General features: G+C 36.2%; 1 protein-coding gene across 3 annotated transcripts in view; it reads left to right on the top strand.

The window, feature by feature from the left end:
* Positions 1-23,512, top strand: part of PPP2R3B (protein phosphatase 2 regulatory subunit B''beta) — a 52,679-nt gene extending 29,167 nt beyond the window's left edge. For all 3 annotated transcript variants that reach the window (XM_059817273.1, XM_059817266.1, XM_059817281.1), the window contains 12 exons: positions 1,614-1,799; positions 3,523-3,626; positions 4,191-4,293; positions 5,020-5,094; positions 8,585-8,671; positions 9,070-9,226; positions 11,171-11,219; positions 12,514-12,603; positions 13,329-13,504; positions 17,495-17,613; positions 17,698-17,804; positions 22,328-23,512. In XM_059817273.1, the coding sequence (XP_059673256.1) occupies positions 1,614-1,799; positions 3,523-3,626; positions 4,191-4,293; positions 5,020-5,094; positions 8,585-8,671; positions 9,070-9,226; positions 11,171-11,219; positions 12,514-12,603; positions 13,329-13,504; positions 17,495-17,613; positions 17,698-17,804; positions 22,328-22,472 (1,398 nt within the window). In that variant the 3' untranslated portion in view covers positions 22,473-23,512. The remainder of the gene's footprint in view (positions 1-1,613; positions 1,800-3,522; positions 3,627-4,190; positions 4,294-5,019; positions 5,095-8,584; positions 8,672-9,069; positions 9,227-11,170; positions 11,220-12,513; positions 12,604-13,328; positions 13,505-17,494; positions 17,614-17,697; positions 17,805-22,327) is intronic.
* Positions 23,513-24,188: the final 676 nt, after the last annotated feature.

Raw genomic sequence — 24,188 nt, 5'->3', positions numbered from 1 at the left:
GTCCAAGGAATGGGTCTTTAGTCCGGTTTTGCACAGGGTAACTGCTAGGGCTCTGCTAAAGTGCTGATGTGTAGAGCTGGGTTTCTAGAATGAAACAAGGTGTTAATCCAATTACATACATTATTTGTAGTGCTGGTGGTAATGTTACTTAGAATAAAATGTTGCTATCTTTATACTTCCCAAAAGTTTGGAAGTCTACAGTTGGAAGGGATTTTTGATGCCCTGTAGCACTCTTGTTCTAAGCAGATGCTTTATTAGCTGGACCACTGAACTAATGACAAAGTATCAAAAGTTGTAATTTACAGGATTCTTAGAAAATTATAGACATTGACTCTAGGTGTCACAGATTCAAGGTAACTTTTTTCTCTATAAAATAATACTTGTAGCTCAGTTGAGGTAATTCTGCAGCTGTGAACAGGAATGCTGGCTGAAATGCAGAGGAAGAGAAAGAAAGGCTAATTCAAGCTTTTTTTAGCATGTGTAGCATTCCAGTGAAGGCTCCTGGGTTGGAACCCTGCAAATTAAGATCTGTCCATAAGCACCTAGTTCTTTCATTGACTTCAGAAAGGACTTTGTGGTAGGAAAGCTGGGTATCTTTACAGGAACTTTGACAAACGTGATAAGGAGTGAAATGATGGTTAGACCTTTTGAGGGGTTTTCTTGGGTTTTGGGTTTTTTTCCCCCAATTCTGGTTGGACATGAGATAGAATTCAGGTTCTTTAACATATTTAACGCTAGGATGAGCCACCTTATAGCATTAACCATTGTTTTTACATTTGAATAGTGGCCTTGGGATGAAAGATGTCATGTTTAATTGCTACTTTTGATTTGCCACGTAACTCTTGTTACTTTGAGTGTTATCTTTGTTTTTCTGCCTTATTGGACTTTCTTTTGGAAACTCAGTACAAGGTAAATTCTTCTTTAGTGAAACTAAATGCATTTAAAGTAATAATTTCTCTTGTTACTGGTCACCTATTTTTTTTAGTAGTACAGTATATAACAAATTCTTGAGAAACAGATTTCTAAGGTCTCATGCCATAATTGTATATAGTTTACAAAAAAAAAACCCTGTGCAGGAATCATTTACTACCTTTATAAAATCAAGCATTTTTTAGGATCAAAAAAACCCCAAACCGTCTTCACTGTAACTAAATTAAACAGGTTGGTGGTTTGTAACAAACTTGTTACGCTTATTTCAAAAGTCTGAAGCTGTAAAACTAAAAATATTTCAAAAGCAAATTCTTTCATGACCTCTCTGTTAAGCTAGAAGTTGAAGTTTTTTCTTCTGAAACTGATAATGTAACACGAGTTATTTCAGATGTCTCCAAGAAGCTGTCTAGTGTATTAATCTTGAAACTTGATATGTTGAAGACTGAAGTTGTTTTTATTAAATTTTTAACAACTTAGAAATCTTTCTAAATGACAGTTTTTAGAAATACTCATGAATTTTTCCAATGTGCTCTTATTCTTAAATAGCTTATTCAACCTATCATCAGAAATCTTTTTGAAGGTGTGTTGTAACATATGATACCAAGAGATTTAAGTCATCTGAGGATGACTATTATATGTGATTTCATTGTATCTGACTGTCAAATGTGTATTTATCTATTTAGGTTCAGACAAAGAAGGAAGAAACTTTGCCACCATCACTTAGTCAAAACATTCCAACTTTCTATTTTCCTCGAGGATGCCCTAAGGAAAAAGTGAATATAGATGCTGTGATTGCCAAAATAGAGAGAACTTTCTCTGAGTTTCCAAATGAGAGGGCAACATTAGAAGACATGGGGAAGGTTGCAAAGGTGAGAACTTGCTGCTGTCTAGTTTTAGTACTGTACACCTATGAAAAGGAAACATGAGTTGTGTGTGCTTTGTTTTCTTGCGTTATGTGTTTTCATCTCCTACAAAGTAGTACCAGTAAGACATTATATTCAACATTGTTGATAGCAGTTATGTGTGGAAATCTTTGCATTAACTATGTCTCAAATAGCCCTACATTTTGCTTACAAAAAGAAACAAACATTAAAACAAAACTTGAACTATTTTTTTAGTTGCATAAATAACCAAATACTGAAGGGTACATTGTTGGTCAATACAGAACGCAGAACATACAGACTTCAGGCAAAAGCACTGTTAATATGCATTTTATTTTCAGGTGTCCACGCTGTTTTTTCTCATTCGGCAGTGTCATGAACCTCCATTGTAAAGACATTGAAGGACAGAATGGTTTGGTAACTTGAGATTATAGCTCTCTAGTTATTACAGAAGAGCTAATTTAGAGTTACAGTAGAGTGACAAAATACTGAGCTTAGAAAGCAGCAAATATTTTTTTAACTTCTGTGTAACAGACAATAAGCTAGTTAAATTGAACTTGAATTTCCATTTTGTTATATTGAATCAATCCTTGAAATATCACTGCAAGCCATGGTCTTGGTAATGAATCTCAGGTTCTCATCCCTATTTCTGTCACTTTGCATTTAACATCTAGGGTCTAGAAAATAGAAACAAAGACTTTTCACAAGAGCAGGACTGGGGGGTTCAGAAACTCCTTGTTTGCCTCAACAGAAGTGTTTAACTGCTAAGCTGAATGACAGGATTCCTGCCTTCCACAGCTCCTTTTCACACAGAAGTGGGGAAAGGTGGAAGGGTCCAGTGATGAAACTCAGTGATGAAAGGCACCTTCCTGAAGCATAGGGAAAAAAAAGCCTCGCAGTCTGAGGACAGTATTCGTCAAACTCACTTTTTCTTATTTATTAAAGTACTGGTTAAACTATTGCATGAGAAGTAACTGTCCTTTTGCTCCAGTGACTTTATACATCTTGCAGTATTAACAATCTTATTTGAGATCCACGTGGGATTCTCAGAGGTGCCAGCATGATGGACTACTCCAAGTCATAGTCAGTTTTAGGCAAGAGAGAGCTGTTTATGACTGAGGAAGCTTGGAGCAGACATAGAAGCAGTACTGTAGGTATATGGGAGCATTGAAGTTGTGAACGTGTAACTGTTGGGTATCCTGAAGCAAGGTACTGCTGCTCAGGGTAGGCTGGCCTACTACTTAAAATTGGATAGAAGATGTGCATGCGTATGCAAGGATGCAGATGAGTTGAGCCATCCTCTGAGCCAGACAAATGTAAATTTGCTCCAGTTCAGAAGTTGTGTGAGTGTTTGTGCTGTCTTGAGCTCAGCTTAAAGATAGCAGCCCTTCAGTGGAGCTTATTAGCACAGACTCTGTTCAGCTGCTTGGAGCGTGGACAGAGCAGACATGTGACTGCATTCATCTAGTAGGAATGCTGCAAGCTGCCCTATGTTTTGCTTTCCACTTTTGGATTTCAGCCTAAAGCAGTTGCTTAAAATTAATTCTTTTGGAAAGTGCAGTTGGTTTCAGAAACGGTTTAAAAAAATATCTGTGCCTTGATGTCTTCTTCTTAACACTTGCAAAATTTAGTTTTTGAAAGATTTATGAATAAGGGAGTAACCCTCAGATAAGCAATCAATAAACTGACTTGATGTATACTTTAATTCCAGGCTTGTGAATGCCCACTTTACTGGAAAGGTCCTTTGTTTTATTGTGCTGGAGGTGAACGAACAGGATACGTGTCAGTTCATAAATTTGTTGCAATGTGGCGGAAGTAAGTAGATTACTTTTTGTAGAAGTACTGCATTTTTTTAATTGAAATGTGGTATTTCAAGCTCTGAATGTGATTCACTCTCTAAAGGGGAGTAAAACACTTCCACATAATCAACCATTGATAGCAAACTTGTACCTGGGAACATGTAACTAAATCATCACTTTACCATAAACAAACAAACAAATCTTTATTTACAGGGTTTATAGATTTTAAAATGTTTGGTAAATTAGTGGTTGTTTATAGAGAAAAGTGAAAACCATGGCCCTAACTTGTAGATGCCAGTTCTCAACAAAATGCTTTTTATTCTTTCTAGTTCTCCTTCCAGTTCTAACTTAAATGTCTTTTCATGTAATCAATTACATGGTGTATCCACCTCTTTTAATGTAAATGCATGAGACAGTACTGCTTTGATAAGTTCACTTGGAGTGTACTTTGACGTTTGTAATTAGCTTTTGAATTAAATGTTGTGGTTGCAGTTTCATAGGCATTGCTGTAGGATGCCTGTACAAGGTAGCAAGAGCAATTTTCTGTGTAGAGTATTAAATGGAAATATTTACATTTCAGAATACTTCATACCTGCTATGATGATGCTGCAAAGTTTGTTCATCTTCTAATGAGCCCTGGATGCAACTACCTGGTGCAAGAAGACTTCATTCCTTTTTTACAAGTAAATTGCAACTGTAACTAGTTCTGGAAACACAGAAAATGATGAGCCAGCAAAGCCCTGTGCTTTTTTTGAGCTAAACATACTTTTTCATGGTCTTCATTAAAGTTTATTGATAATATTTAGTGTAATGCACTTTGTATGGTCCACTAAGATACTAGTGAGTGACTTATTTTACAGTTAATCATTTTATATAAGGTGAGGTCTTTTTTAAGAGCTACAGTGAGATGCATGGATTTAAAATTGCTTGCAGGAATAGCACATGTATCAGAGAATTCCTATGGTTTAGAAAAGCAGTTGAAGTTATTTAAGTCAAGAAGGCCCTTTGGCAGGCAAAGGAAAAGTGGCATATGAATTCAAAGCCTAATACAGTTTGTCTCAAAGAGCAGCAGACAAAACCTTTACTAATGAATGAATAAAACCTAAATTGGCTTTTACTGAATCATAGTCAGCCACAGAATTACAAGTTACCATGGTCAGCAGTGTTCAAAATCTTCATCCCATCTAAAATACAGGAAAGCTTTTGTTTATCTTCTTTAAAAGACAATTTTATTTTTAAAAAGTCAGCGTTATTTACATGAAGCATGTTCTGAATGAAGCTACCATTAATGATTGTGGTAGTAATTTGAACTGTTTTGATTAAAGAAGCAGATGTGCTATTTTGTGCTAATTGTTTTATATAGTCACTGGTGAATACTGTTTGGGATATTGTTATTCCTTTTTTTGTAGGATGTGGTGAATAGTCATCCTGGCCTATCATTTTTAAAAGAAGCATCTGAATTTCATTCTCGATATATTACCACAGTAAGTGATTTTTATTTGGAAAAGCTATTTTTGTTAACTAATTAGGAAAATCAAAATTCTTAAGATTAGTCAGTATGTATAAACATCTTTGTCCCTTGAGAAAAGTTGAGTATGCTGTCAGTCTTCATTTCTACATAACTAGAAATCTTGTGAAGAAAGACTCAATTTCTTAAGCATCATAGTTTTTCTTAATATTTATAAGAAATTGCTGAACTTAATACTAGTAAGAGAAACACTGAATTGTAAGAGTGTAGGATGTTAATGAACATTAAACGAAGAGCAGACTGTTATCTTAAACACTTGATTGTGGCGATAGACTGTACTCGTTAGAATCTTGACCTTACTCTGGATTTAATTAAATGGAATTTTGAACGAAAGGTCTATATTAACATGATTATGTTTAGTATTGAGTAAAATAATAGTAATACTGAAGCTGCTTGCCACTTTTCTCTCTGGGGATTTTTCTTTCTAAGCAAGTTTTAGACATGAAAATTTCCATTTCTGTCTTCATAGGGTTATGTGACTGAAGTATTCTTTCTTTACCCAAGGGAAAAATCAGTGACATTAAGTTTTCTCAACTGTAGACTAGACAGCCGATTCCACTGAAGTATCAAAAAATTAAATTCTTCAAAATTATATTCAGTTCACTTTCTTTGTGCATGTGAAAAATAGCTTAACGAATATTCTCCAACAAAAACCATGCAGAGTTGATCATTTTTTATCCGGCTTATAGTTTGACCCAGACCAAAACTGTGGAAGGTTTTTGAATGCGTTTGGGTTTGGTTCTAAATGTCCTTCTTATAGACACTGCCAGCCTATCAAATATGTCCTGCTGCATTAGGTTTTTCTTCTTGTTATAATGATTACGTGAGCTTCTGGAACTTTCTTGTCAGATGTGACTGAAGGAAATGTTCTGCTTGTGAGTAGTTTTCTTAATGGATTCTGGGTTGTATCACAGTCTGCTCTGCTTAAAATTGTGAAAGTTTGCTGCCTGTCCTGAAGGACTGTAGGAAGGAAAAGGTTCTGCCATTTCCAGTTACTTTTCTTTGGAGGAACAGCTTATTTGAGTAGGCTTGAGTCTAGCAATATTGAATAAATTAGTGCTGGCAGCAGGACATATTTGATAGGCTGGCAGTCTCAACAGAGATAGGCTGGCAGTCTCAACAGAGATAGTCTTCAACAGAAATCAGTGTTTAATCAAAAATCGCAAAAGGAAACTGGTATTGTTATGAATATAGCAACAATATTTGGAATACTATTCTGCAGATCAAGAAATGGCTGGAGGACTCTCTGCCCTTTCTTGTCATATTTAGGATGGAGTAACTGTTGCCCAATACAGTCTTCTAAAATTCTGTCCTGCAAGTTATTACTAATAATTATAGATTATTTTCTCTAAGATGAAATGAGGCATTTTGTACCTATATTCAATTAGCTTTACCTTGCTACTTGAAGCTTTAGATAAAGGATTTTGTAAGCACTGCAGTTAAGATTCAACGTTTGTTCATGGTAACTTCCAGTTACATATTGAATGATCCATTCTGCTGTGTTTGTTTGTATATACATACGTATTTATATGTGTATGCATACATACATTACATACATCTCTCTAGTGAAGCAAGTGTCTTGTAAGCATTGTCAACCATGGAAGCAATCAGTTCTGTCTCCTAGGCTGTAGTATAGGTTGGTTGGTCAGTCTAGTGGTAAGGTTAGGTACATATGTCCAAGGTAAAGCTGAAACATGTTAAAAACATTTGCCCTGACAAATTAGATACTACATTTAATCTGCAAGTATGTCATGTAGACATCTGAACTATGAATTCTTGAAATTGTAATCTCTGTATTGCACTATTTCCTCTCCCTTCTGACAAACCACTTTGCAGCATAGTAAAGAAAGCAATTCTCTGACAATTTGCTTATATGGTCCTTCGATTCACTTTAGAAAACCATTTTTTAAGTCTGTTCCCGGTTGTCTTTAGCAAACACTCAATTTTGGGTTTATTTTTAGACCAGTTAAATGTATAACAGATGAGATAATGACATGCAGATGGATTAAGTTGCAAAGCTAAGGCAAAACCTTTTTAGAAAAAATTGCTTTGTTGTGTAAGCCAAAAATGGGCCTTCCCTAAACTCACAATTAGAATTGAGCTAATTAAGTTTCAGAAGTAGGCTATTCTATTCTCCTTTCTGGATTTATTGAACCAGCTGTTCTTCTTCAAAGTAAGAGCTGTAGAGCTTGCTGCATGCTATAGTTTAAGCTTTGTTTTAAAACTTGGTGAATAAATTACTCTTCTATTTGTAATTTAGAAATTATTTGTTTGTTTAAACTATTGATTTGCTGGAATTAGTCTGAAGTGATAAAAAACTTAAATAATAAAGTCTTTCGTTTGGAAGAGGTTTTATTTGGGGGAAAAGGATTCCTAAAGAGATGGTTCTTTTAGCTAGCAACTACTGTGTTGCAAATGAAATGCTACCTATGCAATATTTGGCCTTGCTAATTAGCAGGTGTAATCAATCTCCAATTAAGCAGTTATATTTTGTAATATGTTTAGATCTTTTTGTCTGCTTTCGTTAGTGACTTCAAATGTGTATCTACTTGACTTAAGTCAAACTAATTGAGGTGAATACTGAATTCAGTTAAGAAACAGAAAAAATGTATTTTTAAGTCTTATGTTTGTAAACTAAGACTAAGCAAATTATGCTGAATGGATGAGTTTACCAAAATAATATATGTGCAAAACTGATTTAAACAAAAGTGTTGGATATTCAGCTGAATGGATTTGTTTCTGGTTCCAATATCAGTCATGGGACAAGAACTAGTCATCTTTCTTGCATAGATTTTTTTTTTTTTCGTTCTTCAGTTAGAAAACATTTATGTACTTCTTTTAATACTATTAACAGGTTTTTTTCAAGTAAATCTAAATAGAATAAAATTAAATGGGGAGAAACGTATTCTCTCTGCACCTGCAGGAAGTATTTCTGTCAAATGTTGATTTGTTGTATTTGCAGACTTCAGAAGTAGCAACAACCCCTTGTACTCTGATCCTTAAACAGTCCCAATTCTATTTCTGTAAGTTAATTTATGAAGTAAAATATTCTTATAGTAAATATAGGTCTTTAAATCTGAAGTAATGGTATGTATTAATAGGTTTATTAGATGATATCCTATAGATGTGGAAGACTGGAAGGTAGTGAAATTGCCAATAGACATGTTCTGGGTAGCATACAAGTATTCTGCATCATTACTGTGTGAGGTATGGGTACTGCAGCATTGAAAGTAGACTTATCAAGATGAGTTTAGATACAGATTCAGAAATGGTTTGGTAATATGACATGTAAGAGAAGCATCAACCTGCTAAGTAATGAGAAGAATAGGAAAAGGGGAAAGATGGAGTTCTGTAATGCACCTGAGCGAAGACTTATCTTTGACAAATGTTTGGGAGGGTATTTAGTTAGCATACCTAAGATCACCTTTCCATTTTCTTTCTTGCAGGTTATTCAGAGAATATTTTATACAGTAAATAGATCCTGGTCTGGGAAAATAACTTGTAACGAGCTCAGGAAAAGCAACTTTTTGCAGGTACATAATATCTAAAATTTTGCAAGACAGATGTTTCTACAAGTTTAAAAACTGCATTAACTAAATTCTTAGGGAGTAACATAAGTAGCATTTCTTCCTTTTCCAAAAACTAGTGAATGCTCAATTGCATTAATTCTCATACACTAGAATATGTTTAAATGTCATCTCCTATCTAGAGCTGTAGAGGTCTGGATGATCTCATTCTTCTATGGACTTGTTAGTTTTCTACCTTATGTGTTCAGTCTTTGCTGCTGTGCTGCATGGTGTGCACTGTCTCTGAAGATAAAAATTGTTCCACTGAAATAGTGTTAGATATCAACTTGGTTATGAGAACTCAGACCATTCAACAAATGTCTTACAAATTCTTTAATGTGTTCTATTTATCCTTCTGATAATAGAATGTGGCATTATTGGAAGAGGAAGCTGATATTAACCAGCTGACAGAGTACTTCTCATATGAACATTTTTATGTTATCTATTGCAAATTTTGGGAGCTGGATACAGACCATGACCTCTATATTGATCGGAAGGATTTAGCTCGACATAATGATCATGGTATGACAAATGACACACCTTTGTTTACAGGTCATTTAATACACGTAAACTTTCACCTGAGGAAGCGGTTAACTGCCAAGGCCAGTGTTCATAAGTCTGTTGGTACAGCTGATCCTGCTGACTCAGTGAAATAAAGCAGGACAAGTCATCTGTGATGCTGCTTTGGGTCTAGCAATACCAAATTGGAGGGAAATTCTGGATTTGAATTCTGATCTTGGCAAAGAAGTAGGGGAGGAAATAAATTTGTAAGTGTATAGGCTTGATCTAAAAAAATAATTTAAGTCTTGGTATATTATCAATGGCTGCATCTGGCAGTTTTGGGTTGTTATCTTGGAAACAATCCATTTTACTGATATTATTCAAGTAGCATGGCTCTTATGGCAAGGTATAGAAAGAATAGAAAAAGGCAAACATACCTTCAGGTACTTTGCTTATTTTAAAGTTTTGTTAACTCAGCTGCAATACATTTTGTTTTAATACTATTTAGCAGCTTTACATTTTTCTGCATTCACAATATACAATGATTGCGATTCTGTAGTCTTGCACATTTGTACCTATTTTAAATACTCTTGTAGCTTGTATGGAACTGTTGGGATGTTTTGGATGCCTTGTGTCCATTGTTGTCTTAAAATTATGGCCTTCAGGACTAGAAAGCTTACTGAAGCACAAAGTGATTATGGAATATTATCCCATGTTAAAAAAATAAACACAATTCTGACTGATTGCTTCTGAAAACTTGCCTCATGAAGCCTGACTATACTTTAGGACACTGAGGAAGGAAAGCTGCTTTCATTTGAGAGGTTGCTCTACTGAGTTAGTACACTATAGCAAGGAAGCAGAACTGATACCATGCCACTTGCAATATATTTTTGCATCCTTTAAACTGCGGAATATTGGTTAAAGCTTAAGAGCTATTGCTTAATGAGCAATAGACTAAATAAGAGCATAAAATGTATATGATAACCCAACTTTAGTCTTGAACTTCTATTTTTTGCATGTCAAAGTTAGATAATCTGGTTTCATAAATCCCTTCCTTTCATACTGTTGCTGGTCTAAAATTAGGCTAGATCAAACACTTACACGTAGTAAGAAAAATATTAAAGTATGTAGCTGTTGTTGAGAAGGTTGAACAACTTCAGTGTTTCAAAAGTAGATAAGAAGCAGCAGCCTGTATGTCTGAAACAAATTGGCTATCCTGCAGTTCTGGGGATAAATATTAAGTAGGGACTAGTGCCCTTACTAGAATGATACAGTGCCAGCATCATCATAAGTACATAAAACAGATGAACTGTTTGAATGGTTAACCACCTGCTTTAATTATAAGTATTTCTACAATGCTGAAAAAATATTTCAGATCTAGAATAATGAGAAGTGATTCTCCTTCTGTGAGAACAGTATCATGTGCTGCTTTGAGTACCATCCACAAATTCTTCAGGATAAATTGAATATCCTTTACAGAGGTAGTGCTCTGTTAAGACATGTCTCTAAAATCCCTGAAATGGTTTCAAAATAGAAGCATGGATCAGAACCATGTCAGAAATAGACCCATGTCAGAATCAGTTAGGTATGCTCATTATGTATGAATGTGCCAATTCTATTTTGGCTCTTTGCCAAAACCAAGGTCATATAAAATGTAATGGCACTTGAAAACATGATTTATTTGTCAAAGGACTAGTAAATGCTGTCTTATTAATCAGACAATTTTATTACACTACTATTTCTGTATCAAGTCTGAATTCAAAGCTGGTTGGTTCTAGCTTTGCTTTGGAGACTTTGTGTTAAGTGATCTCCTCTAAGAGGACTCAAAGGGATTAAGGAGTACTACACTTGATCTTTCTCACAGATGTGTATATATATGAGGACTCCAGTAAACTCTTCAACTAGACACTACGAAGCAAAGATAACTTGTACATAATTGACAGTATTTTAAACATTTTTTCACAGCAATTTCAAATAGGATGATCGAGCGGATCTTCTCAGGAGCAGTAACAAGGTACTTATTTTGTATGCTGACCTAAATCCAATTTAATATTTGCTTGTTAAATTGTGTGACATTCCCAGGAAAAAATGTCTTCCCCTTGAAATGGAGCAGTGAATTTCAAGATTTAGTATTGTAGTTTAAACTCCAGTACCACTAGAGTGCTCTTGGAACCTTTGGCTCAGTCCAAGTTCTTTATTCTCCTTTCTTTACCCATATGAACACTTGCCATTGGATGTTGTATGGTTTAGCAGGGATAGGAATAAGGAAGGGAAGAAATGTTGGCATTGTTGTTTTTCCACCCCTCAAACCTGTAAAATTTTCAAAGGAATTGAGGTTTTCAGTACTACTTGTAAAAATCAATGCTTATTGCATCAACAAATTTACAAAAATGCCTCCAGCTGAGTTAATTCACATTTTTGGCAGTCATTCTTCATTTTTCCCACTTGGATTGGCTTCTTGTATATTTATAGCATTTTACTAATTTTTTGAAACATTTTGCTAGCACAATATCTGCAGCTAGAAAGTGACTGATAAATAGAAAAAAGCTTAAGTGAATGAAATGAAACTTGGCAGGCATATGTCTAGAGCTTACTCCTTTATGTGAGGGGGTTTTTTTGGGCAAGACAAAACATATATACCATATTTTTTTCTAGATATCTTGAGGATAAACCAGCAAAAAATGGATTTTAGGAATGAAATGTAGTATGTCTAGGAACTGCCTACTTGACTTTTTACTGGGCAGGGTGACCATGTGTCTTCAGAACGTATTTGGATGCTGTGTTCTGTGGTATGAGGGTAGAAACAGACAATTATGTTCTTGGCACAAATACTTCCTGAATGTTTTTATTTCATTTTTATATTCATAGTTCCATTCCAACACTATTAGCTAGTGGAGTTCTGTACAGTCTTTAAGTTCTCCTCACTTCTACCTGAATAGACATTCTAAAAAGCATGTGTATTTGTATATAATATACTTTTTAAAATTAATATATCTCTTCTGTTAATAATTAAGCAGTAGTATTGCTGCCCAGGAAGGAAAGCTGTAAGTCCTTCTGGACAGAGTGCTACCTTCCTCTTCCAGCTGCTCCCTTCCTCTTTACCCATTGCAGTAGAAACAGAACAGAGCACTCATGCTCCTTATCCTGAATGATTAAACTAGTCTGTGACAAGTCACCTTACAAACACTGCATCATTTAGGTGTAAATAAACAGTTAATAGCACCAAGGAAAATAATCCTTAATTTTGGTTAGTGAAAGCCAGGTGTTTTAAAATAAATTTTCTATCTTTTTCATCATTGGCCTTCAAGAGGTAGAAAAGCACAAAAAGATGGGAAAATTAGCTACGCTGATTTTGTCTGGTTTTTGATATCTGAAGAGGACAAGAAGACACCAACTAGGTAAGAACGGATTTATGATTTAACAGAAATCAGGACTCACTTCATTGGTTTTCCAGTCCTTAAATGGGGCCCACTGATGCTCAGCTGGAACTCTGATGGAAGAAGCTAGACTATAAAAACATGAGTGGAAAACTGGCCCAGTTCGTTGCATCAGTCTTATTTCCGTGTCTCCTATTGTTGCTGCTGCAAAAGTCTATTTTAATGATTTTTCAGAGGCTAATTAAATGTTATTGTTCCATATGCTCTGTGTGGCCTACTTAGACAGGGCCATAGATAATGGAAATCGCAGTTGTTTCAAGTTGCCCGTGACTTTGGGAAACTATACAGCTACAGTTAGCTGTAGGTTATTGATAAGAAGCCTGTTCCATGATGTGTCACTGGCTTGCTCAGTATGAAAAAAGAACTTGGGTTTTGATGCACAATTCCATTTTTTCATTGGCTCCCTTGAGTTTTTTATGTAAAGTCACATGTTTTAGTCCTCTCCTCCCTCACCCACCCACAACTAAAAAGTGTGTTTTCAAATGCAGTAATGTATGGCATAGCAAATGCCAGAAAATCTTACCACAGTAGATGTTGTTTAATGACTTCCTATGGCATTATGGAATGTAGCCTTAAGTCTAGTTTTGCATCTGTAAGTGGCATAGCCTTTAAAACAGGCAATATAAATTCTTAAGTTATGTAATGTTTGTATAAACAGTTCTTTGCTATTAACTACTGAATTTCAGCATTGAATACTGGTTTCGCTGCATGGATCTTGATGGGGATGGTGCTTTGTCTATGTATGAATTGGAGTATTTTTATGAAGAACAGTGCCAAAAATTAGATAATATGGCCATAGAACCTCTGCCATTTGAAGACTGTTTGTGCCAGATGCTGGATCTCGTGAAGCCACAATATGAAGGTAATAAAATCCTTTTCCCTCTCTAACTTCTGTTTCTCTGGATTAGGAGTTAGTGTACCCTAAGAGCACTCAGTTGGTCATACAAAGAATATGCCTTTAGGTTGCCTTTTCTCTAAAGTCTGTTAGAGCTTATTAATTGAATGGACTTCCAACAGCAGGCAGGCATTCGTTTTCATACTAAAATTTAATATGCTGCTTTAAATTTCTTTGTAGGCTTTTATTTTGGGCTTGTAGCCGTGTTTAGTCTTAAATGAAATATTGTCACTATCTGGCTGAGGTGATGCTCTCAAGAAAAGCTCTTGACTGTTCTGTTCACTTGCCTCTTAACTGTTCCAGTACTCTTTTAATTGAGATTTCTTCAGAGGGAACAGTTTCTAAACAGTGTTTGTCTCTGTAGATCAGTAATGACTGATTTTAGGTTAGAAGCTTAAACTGCCTTTAGGAAATTCATGTCAATGTCAAAGGGCTTAATAACTGAATACTAAACTGTTATTAGTTTTTGGCTATTTTCTGCATTCATTTGAACTTTTCATAGACCTGCATTCTACCCTCCTGCATTTGACATATATGATCTTTAGCTGATGAAACTTGAGTTTACATTTTACAGCTGAAAAAAAAACTTGATGTGAGCATGATGCTCACTTCATTTGCCCTTCTGTGCTGCTCAATACTAAAAATATTTTTGCATGCCTTGGTAAACATATTACTGTGGTGTTGAAGAGTGATATCTTGTATGTTCATGGCCTCTACCTCTGTGCTGTTTCTGATATTTGTCTCGCAAGTGATAAAGCTGCTGTAGCCATGATGGAATAATCTTCAGGGATTTGTTGAACTCAACACAACTGAGGTCAAGGTGTATCTAAACTTAATGTCTCAACACTTGACCACAGTTAGCACTAATAACCCTTATTATGGCTATACTTTTTAATGTGAATTTCAGTGTGTAAAAGGACTTGGCCTACAGTCTGGTTTCTGTTATTGTACAGACTTGGCATTGCAATAAATAATAAACTTGCCTATTTGCTCTTGAAGTGTTAGATAGGAGTAGCAACCTCTATTGCATATACTACTGTTTTCTATTTTTTATGGTAAAAGAAAATTGTTGACCATCTTATTTAATGCTTTTGTTTAGCAAATGTAATGTTGTGCTAGTGTTTCGCATTTAGACACTTCTAGATGAAGCGCTTGAGTTTTTACTACTTGAATTTCAAGAATCACTTTAGTTGAGTGTGTCAGAGGGTGGTTCTGTTTACTGTCTATAAAATTATGGTGAGACAATCAATTAATAATAGTCTTGCTTATTGCCTACCTTCTTTCTAGTATGAAGAATATTTAAATTACAAGAAACTTAATTTTATTTTAAAAAGGCGGTTGTCTTTATTGAGACAACTTTTGCATGTAAGGCTCTGGTGAGGCCGCACCTCGAATACTGTGTTCAGTTTTGGGCCCCTCACTACAAGAAGGACATTGAGGTGCTGGAGCGTGTCCAGAGAAGGGTGACGAAGCTGGTGAGGGGTCTGGAGCACAAGTCTTATGAGGAGCGGCTGAGGGAGCTGGAGTTGTTTAGCCTGGAGAAGAGGAGGCTGAGGGGAGACCTCATCGCTCTCTACAATTACCTGAAAGGGGGTTGTGGTGAGGTGATTATTGGTCTCTTCTCCCAAGTGACAGGACTAGAGGAAATGGCCTCAAGTTGCGCCAGGGGAGGTTCAGGCTGGATATTAGGAAGAATGTCTTTACTGAGAGAGTGGTGAAACATTGGAACAGGCTGCCCAGGGAGGTGGTAGAGTCACCCTCCCTGGAGGTATTCAAGGAGCGTGTGGATGTGGCATTGTGGGATGTAGCTTGATGGGCATGGTGCTGTGTGGTGTTCGGTGTGTTGTGGTTTGTTGTTGTTGTGTGGTGTGGTTTGTTTTTTTTTTTTTTGGTTGGACTTGATGATCTTACAGGTCTTTTCCAACCTTAGTGATTCTGTGATTCTGTGAATTGAAATAGCTCAAAACTAGAACTTAAAGCTTCATATTCTTATTTAAACCAAGTTAATATGGATTTGCTAGGTGAAAACACATTTCTAAATGCAGGTGATGATAAAAAATTGTAAATGAAAAAGGACTGTTAAGTATGTTTCGGCTGGAAGCTCAATCCTAGATACCAGTGGAATGAAGTGTTAGACCAATGTTGTATAATGCATGAGGGGTAGGCAGCATTTAAGATAAGGTGAAGTAAGCTCTGAGGAAAGCATTTGTTATATGGCTGGCTACAATAGCCTCCCAAACTTAGGGGTTCCCTTCCAGTCTGGTACACGATGCTTCTGAAAGGCAGACATTTGCAATAATGTTTCTGTTCTGCATTTCAAATGAAACAAGATTGATGTATCTAATCTATATCATGAAGATGATAAAAGGAGACTGTGGAACACAATCAAGATGAGACCTTTTTAGGGCAATGAAAATGAAAGCCACCTGTGAAGGGTTGATGTTTTTTTATAAAAACTGGGTGATGTTTAAAAGCTGGATTAAGAAAAAATTCTTCTGTTGCTTTACTATACAAAAACCAGCAGCCTAAAATGACATTTCACTTGGCAGATTTGAAACAAAGAAGGCACTTTCATACATTTATTATTAAACTGCGATACAGTTTGCTACAGGATGCTCTGTGTATCAAAAAGCAAATTCTTTAATTTGTGGAGACCTGAATTTAGTTTTCTCAATTTCATTCTTTTTTTGTTGGTCTTTGAGAGACAACGTAGGCATCTACATGAGTGTTAGGTATCTAAGCTCCCATTGCACTAAATGGAAACTGGAGAGCAAATCAATGAACCAAATATAGGTGTCTAACTTAAACTGGGAGCTTATATAACTAGGACTCAAATCAGTTGCTTGGTTGTGGAGAGCTGCTGCCACTTGAGATGGCCCAATACATCAGACATCTGTGTGGGTCTGACAGATACGACACAGGTGCCATGAGGGATTTGTGTCGTTCTAGAGCATCAGCTATAAGCCAGGCAGAATACATTAAGGCACTTCAGATGGCAACAGACACAAGTGTGGCAACCATTTCCAAATGGGATTCAGATTTTGCTTCCCTCTGATGTCCTTGAGTTATACTTTGTTAGAGGCCAGGACAGTATGCTGAGGAAATACTGTTCAAAGTCTGGCTTTTACTGAACTCTTCCATAACATCTGCAGTTAGCCCCTCTTTGATTGACAACAGAAGGCTGGCCCCATATTTAAGGTGAATCAATAAAGGGGAGTTTAAAGGATAGCCATCTGTCTTCCCTTGTATGTTTGGTATTTTTCAGTCTTTCTGCAGAAGCTTAATACTCAACTTTGAAATAAGGTAACATTTCTAACAACCTGACAAGTACTTGTTACACTTAACGGATCCAATGATTTCAGTCTTTAAAGTATCACTTTACAAAAAACAAACAAACAAACCACCTCTGAGCATTTAGCTTTGTGCTCAAGCAGTAAATATTGATCAGGCTGGACAAGTGTGGCAAACTAGTCTCTATGAAAAACTCATTTGTATGAAGCACAGTCACACACTGTCACCTGTCATACGTTTGTCTTTTCAAGTCAGGGAAGAGAAAGGGCCATTGCCAGAGGAGAATCCTACCTGTTACCCAAGCACTTCTTGGGAAGGAATGGCTAACTCACTGGAGACTTCTCTCTCTTGAGGAAGCTCAGACAATTAGCTTAAATGATTTTTAATAGCTAAGCGAGGTAGACTGCATCTCATTCAACATAATGAAGGATAGTAGGATGACAGTTAAAGCAAGTAGCAAATCTGAAACATTTAAAAGTTTTGTCCACTTTGAAGGACGCTTCTCTAAGTGTGTATTTCAGCTATTCACTTCTCTCCCATTGTGCTGAGCATCAGTGACAAATGTTCTTGAACATAATGATGACTTAACTTTAGAGTAACATTCCTCCTTTTTGGAGAAAAGATTTCTAGAGCTGAAATTATCTTATATCATAATCTTCTTTACAGGAAAAATTACTCTGCATGACTTGAAGCGATGTAAGTTGACAAATGTGTTTTTTGATACTTTTTTCAACATTGAAAAATACCTTGATCATGAACAGAAGGATCAGTTTTCTATGTTGCGGGTGAGTATGAAACTTTAAAATTCTTTTTAGCTATATGCTCAACAACTAATACATTTTTGTATAACTTGCAATGTGATTGTTTAGGATGGTGAAGGTGAAAGCCAAGAGGTCTCTGACTGGGAGAAGTATGCTGCTGAAGAGTATGATATCTTGGTGGCAGAAGAGGCAGCAAGTGACCAGTGGAACGACAGGTAAGAAATGGAGCAGGAGAGTTGGTACGAATCCTCTTTACTATCATCCTTAATGCTATTTTTGTAGAATGTTGCTGTTTGTCATGTTTAGCTGTGTGGTCAGTGAGGGAGGAAGAAACTTGCTTGTATCTTGAATGAAATATTCCTTGATGGTTTGTAGTCACATTGGCTTTGTCAAAGAAAAGGCCCTACTCCAAATTTCGGGAAGAAAGAAGATTTGCAAAAGCTTCAACTCTGAACAAAATACAACATGAATTTTTGTAGCTTGTTAAATGAATGAAGAGTTTCATTAAGAGCTTTTTGGGGAAAAAATTCTCACTTCTGAACTCAAAATTATCTCAGCTTACAAGTATTTTCTCACAGTTCTGTAAGAGTAAATAAGATAAGAAATCTTGTTGTTTCAAAATCACTCCTTTACTTCTGTTATGTAGCTTCCAGAACCACTTGGAATCCAAAGTCCCAAATTTGCCATTCATTGTTTTCCTTATTTAAAAAGATAAGGAAAACAAGTACAATTTTAACTTGGTTTAGGCCTTAAGTTGGACTTGTTTAGAGAGAACACATTTTCCTGCATTTCCTACATCAAAGCTGCTCTCTACAGCTTGCTGAGGAGAGGAAGTGGAGAGGGAGGTGCTGATCTCTTCTCCCTGGTATCCAGTGATAGGACACACGGGAATGGTTCAAAGCTGTGCCAGGGGAGGTTTAGACTGGACATTAGGAAGCATTTCTTTACCAGGAGGGTGGTCAAACACTGGAACAGGCTTCCTAGAGAGGTGGTCGATGCCCCAAGCCTGTCAGTGTTTAAGAGGCATTTGGACAATGCCTTTGCTAACATGCTTTAACTTTTGGTCAGGCAATTGGACTAGATGATCATTGTCGGTCGCTTCCAACTGAAATAGTCTAGTCTGTTCTATTCTAATATTCTCTGAGCTAGGACCATCTCTGATTATTGTTTAGACTAAATTATTTTATTTTTATGCATTTCCCAGTCCCCACCCCCCACCCCAGATGTCTGCTCTTGGTGAAGATAAAAGCTGCAAAATTCACAGCCAGTATTCTTGGTCACATCACTTCTGTTCTTTTCCACAAAAAATGTATTCATGGTGTACCTGTAACCATGGTTCTAGGGCTTTACACAGAAAGTGGACAAAATAGAAACTGAAATACAAAATGTTTCTCAAGTTTAACTTTCAGGTTATATTTAAAAATTTATCTGAAGAATGAAAATTTAAGTAAACTTCTAACAGGTCTTGGTCACTTATTTTCCAAGTACTTCCATGAAGTTTGTTCTCTCCATGGTTTAGGCACAGTCTTTATATGTCCATGCAATTACAGCTTAAGCAATACAGAGAATATTGTTTAACTTACAGTATGTAAAGCAGAATCCTAATAACTCTAAAACTTGGAGAAAAATTCAACTTCACTGTGTAAGTACACTCCTTAAGGAAAACCAGTGTGTTACTGTAAGAATAATATAGCGGAGTATGCTGGGATATGGAGGAGAGATGATGCATGATGCTGAAACATCCAGTTTCTCATTTCTTTTGAACCTGGTGTTTGTAAACTCAAGAGACTCTTTGGTTGTAGGTTGCCTCTGCCTGTGGCATTACCAAATTTGTCTCAGGTCTTGTAGAAAAAACCTGACAATTCAAGAAAAATATTGCATCCTATGGAAGCACAGCCCAAAAAATCATTCATTTTATTTAATTACTTTCTGTATCCCTAGTTGGGTTTGATGCATAGGCCATAGCTTAACTGTTGGCCCTCCACACAGGGGGATAAAAGCTTTTATCCAAGTGCTCCTGAAGTTCTAGTGCTTAGTGTTTCCTTGGAGTATAGATTGTGCTGCTCATTGTCTCCATTAACTACCACTTTGTAATTTGTCGAAGTGTTTCAAGTATCATATATGCAACCATATGTAAGATGTATTTCGATTGACTAAATAGAAACAAACAAGTATTACGCTTCATCTTACTGATTTCTGCCCGCCCTTATATCAGAAGCTTGTGAAGACTGTTGCATTTAAACTGCTGAATTGAGATTCTTTTTTTTAATAAAAAGCAATGTTAGGATACCTTCCAAATTGTTTATGAAATAAGCAACTGAATATAAAAGCAAAGAGATGAAAATCTAAAGAGAAGAAAAGTATTCTGATCTGGCTCAGGGAGGCGTTGTCAAATCTGACTTGAAGTTTGAATGCTTTCTAAAAGTGAAGGTCAGCAAAAGTCTTTTAATACTGAAGTAGCACTGTCCAAATCTTTTTTTTTCCTACAATTGTCCTGAAAAATGAAGCTTATTTTCTGTTGTGGAAGCTGAGAGAAGACACAAGGCTACTAAAAGTTTCCTTGCTGCTGTTAGGAGAGTTTAATGAACAAAAACATTAAAAATTTACTATGAGCATTTTAAGTTACTGTGTTGTACAAAAGCCTTCCTTAAAATCACTTACTAGACTTAAAGGGTTGTAATGCCTGCCCAAACTGAAGTGACTGACAATCCAGTATGAATTTTTTTGTTTGGTTACCTCTACAGTAAATATTTTCCTGACATTTGTATTAAAATGGTTGATCTGAAACTTGGGAGTGCTATATAGAAATCTAGAAATAGGCTGATTTCTTTACATTTACATGAGCTTTAGAAATGTGAGGAGGTGGGGAAAAAAAGGACTTTTTAGAGGTGTTGTAGCTCTATGGATATATTTTCCATAAAAACCTTTGTGCTGGGAAGTAGCAATAGACTTTCTAATACTGTGAGAAGTAACTCAAATAATCTTAGTGCCCAAATGTGTGAAACTGAGAGAATGTTTCTAAATTTCCTTTACTTAAATATCTTGGAAAAGAGTAAAAGTGATATTCCATGAGGCCACCAGAACTTTGGAAGAGAGTGGGATTTCCATTTGGTCCAGTAATGTGTGAATAACAGCCTTCTGAGTACAGGATGGATAGAACCTACAAATAGTATCTGAGATATCCTCGTGCTGACACTTTTAATGACTGGAAAAGCTGCTGTCACTTCTCTGTATCACTATGCAATAAACAAATCTAAAAGGTGCGTTCAAGATGTTTGTTTAGAAAGAAAAAAAATCCTTCTCAAAAAGATGGAATTAATGGGGTAGAAGAGTAGAAATTACAGGTTTGTGAGCCAAAATTGTTGTTATGGTAGAATATGCATCTTTCTTCCAAATCCTTGTTGTCAAATGTGTATCTCAGTAAAGTAACTCTTAGGGTGACTTTTGTTTCCTGTTCAAATCAGTGGTGAACTTGGGGGAGAAAACAAAGGTATTCCGTTCACTGCCTGAGCACTGATTGATGCTCACATAACTGAGGTTTTAATACCCCTGGGAAGGATGAAATAACAAAAAAAAAGAAAAAAAATCAGGAACTATTTTTACTCGCTGCTTAATCTTTACCTGATGTTATCAAAGCATCTTATTTTGCTAGATTTATTTTACTCAAAATGGTGGTGAAGCTGGCTTAATGTTTAATAGTTTATCTACGAAATGTTTCCACAGAATTGCATTCACAATTGAAAATGTTGTTCTTCCTCCCACCTCTGCTATTAATGCTACTCTATTTTAGTGTTCATAGTGGATTCTTAGTATTTAATTCTTCTTTGCCCTATGTCTTTCTCTGAAAGAATACTTCTCCTAATCACCACATAATGCCATTATAAAGTCACATTTGAAGAACAGATACTGCAGTGTCTAAAGCTTGTTCTTTGCCTAGTCTTCTTAAGCAGATGGAAATAATCATATGCTAAGATGACACTCAGTAGCACTTGAAGATGTGCATGAACCTGAGTCAACCTAGCCCAGGAAATGGTCAGCTCTTTAGAGATTTATGATGTCAAGATTAGAGATTTATGTTTAACTTTTCCAAACAGCTATCAATTATAGATTGAGCCCATCTAAACAGTGCTGAAGCAGTTCTTTTTTTACGTATCAGCCTCCACTGACTTGAGTTACTTAAGCATTACATTTCATTATCCATCTGTTTGTTTTCATCTGCAGCAGGAGGTTATCAGTAATTTTCTCATTAAACAATTGGCTTTTGCTTTCTAGCATCTGCTTTAAATACAGTTGGTTGCTATCACTTCCTTGTGCTCATGTGCATTTTAATAATGCTTTCAGTATTATCTCTCTTTTGTTCTGTCTGGTACAGGTGTAGTTTGTTTTACCTAATTCAGCCTAATTTCAGCTTTCTTGAAAAGAACTGGAAGGGTTTCTGTCAAGCACTTAAGTCTTGCATTTGACCATTTATAACTTATGAGTAGGCCACTAGAGCACATGCTTTGAATCCTTCCAGTAAAACTGTGTATCTCACTAGTTAAGTTCTGCATGTGATGGGAGAGTAAGCTAGCTTAAATTTAAGTAATTATGACAGAAACCTAGTGCTGCTTCTGGTTATGTGTCTCTTTACAGTAAATATAAAATACTGGAAATTACGTTCTTCCTGCAGGAGCCTTGTTAGTGTTCTAACACAGGGGCACTTCCCAACAAACGAGACTCTTTTTTTGCCTGCTCCTAGGTATGAAGCAGAACTGAATCCTGTAGACCATCAGAAGGCCAATGTCCTAAAGTATCAAATGGAAAAAAGACCATTTTTTGAAATGCCTTCCCATCTGGCTGATGTAGATTTGGATGAGTATGATTACGAAGAGGACTTTGAGTAGTGGTTACTTCTGGTCAACACTTGCAGAAGAGAAGGGACAGTCTGCAGCAGGTCTGCTACACACTTATACATTTCAGTAGGTTTTGTTTCCAGGAAGTCAGCTTAGTTTTGTGCTAAAAATATTTAATCACTACACTACCTTTTAAATAAAAGAAGCGCATTTGTATGGAATGATGAAACTTTTTGTATTTATTCAATAGTCTATGGTTTGTAAAATAGATTAAAATATTTATTTACAGATGTTGCATAATTCCTTTTTGGAAGAATAACAATATTTGACTTTAGAGAAAAGTAATTACCATTTTTAAGAGAACTGTATAACTCTCTCCAAGTTGATGTGTGGCGCACTGACTGTCTCCATCCCATGAGTGAACAGGTGTTCCTGTCCTGCTGTGGGAGATAAGGAGATAATTTATACCTGGCCTGTGATGCTTATATGCTCATAGGCAGCCCTAGGGTTTTTATGCCTTGGTGAGGAAGAGACATGACTGAGTGCATGATTCAGCCCTCATTTACATAGTTTCATTTGACAAGCTGAGCATATTAGTGCACAAGGAAAGTGAACGCCTGGGACAAGTTGCTTCTCTTCTCTGTGTAGTCCTTGTTTGCCCCAACTTTAATTTTGCTTGCCCCTTTAAACTTCAGTCTTTTCACCAATGTTCATTATAAAAAGATTATTTAATAATGAAGTCTGTTTTAGTGTTCATACTTGATCCAAAATGAGTGTGTTGATTCATGTAGAAGGAACCAATTTTTTTAAAAATCCTTTGTGTAAATGTTACTTGATCAGTGATGTGCACTAATTTGTTGTGGGCATTCAGTGCTTTTGTCTGTCCCCCCTTCAGTTGTTTGCTATTGACACATTCCATGGATATTCATCAGTGTCACAGCAGCTTGAAATTGTTGCCTCACTCTTACTGTTAAAAAGATTTTGTTGAGAAAAAAATGTACAAAAAGATGTAAGTTATTTTTTGGTTGCAGTGTAGATCTGTTAAAACATTTAAAAATCATGTTTGTATTTTCAAATAAAGATTTTCATACATGTAATTTAACAGTTCTAGTTATTATGTACTGTGCACAATTAACTTCCTGTTATTAAAGAACTGTTTAAGATACAATAGGTTACATGTGTACACAGTCTGGTTGGGTAATTATACCAAGCTGCATATTCAAAGCTATTGAGCTGTAGCAGGTTTTTCTTCATCCAAAAGACACTGTTGCTGAACAGCTGGAAGTGGCACAGAGAAATCCATTCCACTCACAAACCTGTGTATCTTAAGCAATGAAACTCATCACTAACATCTATTTGGTGAACCTTACCAAGGAAAACTCAAGTCATTTTAATACCATTCAAAGGATTCTTAAAAATAAAATCAGGGTTGATGATTATTCCCCTTTTAATGGAAACTTGTCCATGTCAAATTTCTCTAGTGTTCATTACTTGCCCACAGTTTGGGGTTTTTCAACAGTAAAGATGGTGCATTTATGTTAAGTGCTGTTCCCTGAGGTGCTGTGGGAAAGGATGACCAACTGGCTTTCTAGAAGATGATCCTGAACTTCTGTGGCTATTCAAGAGGCAGTGGCCTACTGCTTTTCCCTACCTGAAACTCTTCAGCTGGAAGCCCCCTCCTTAAAAAGGGGGCTTGTAAATGGGCACATACAGCCCAGGGCTTTCTCATCACACAGTGACTTTTCTCTGTTGTGGACTACTACCTCC

This window comes from Gavia stellata, chromosome 1, assembly GCF_030936135.1.
Source record: "Gavia stellata isolate bGavSte3 chromosome 1, bGavSte3.hap2, whole genome shotgun sequence".
Taxonomy (NCBI): Eukaryota; Metazoa; Chordata; class Aves; order Gaviiformes; family Gaviidae; genus Gavia; species Gavia stellata.
Note: the sequence above shows the minus strand (reverse complement) of the source record. Positions and strands in the feature narration are given on the sequence as shown.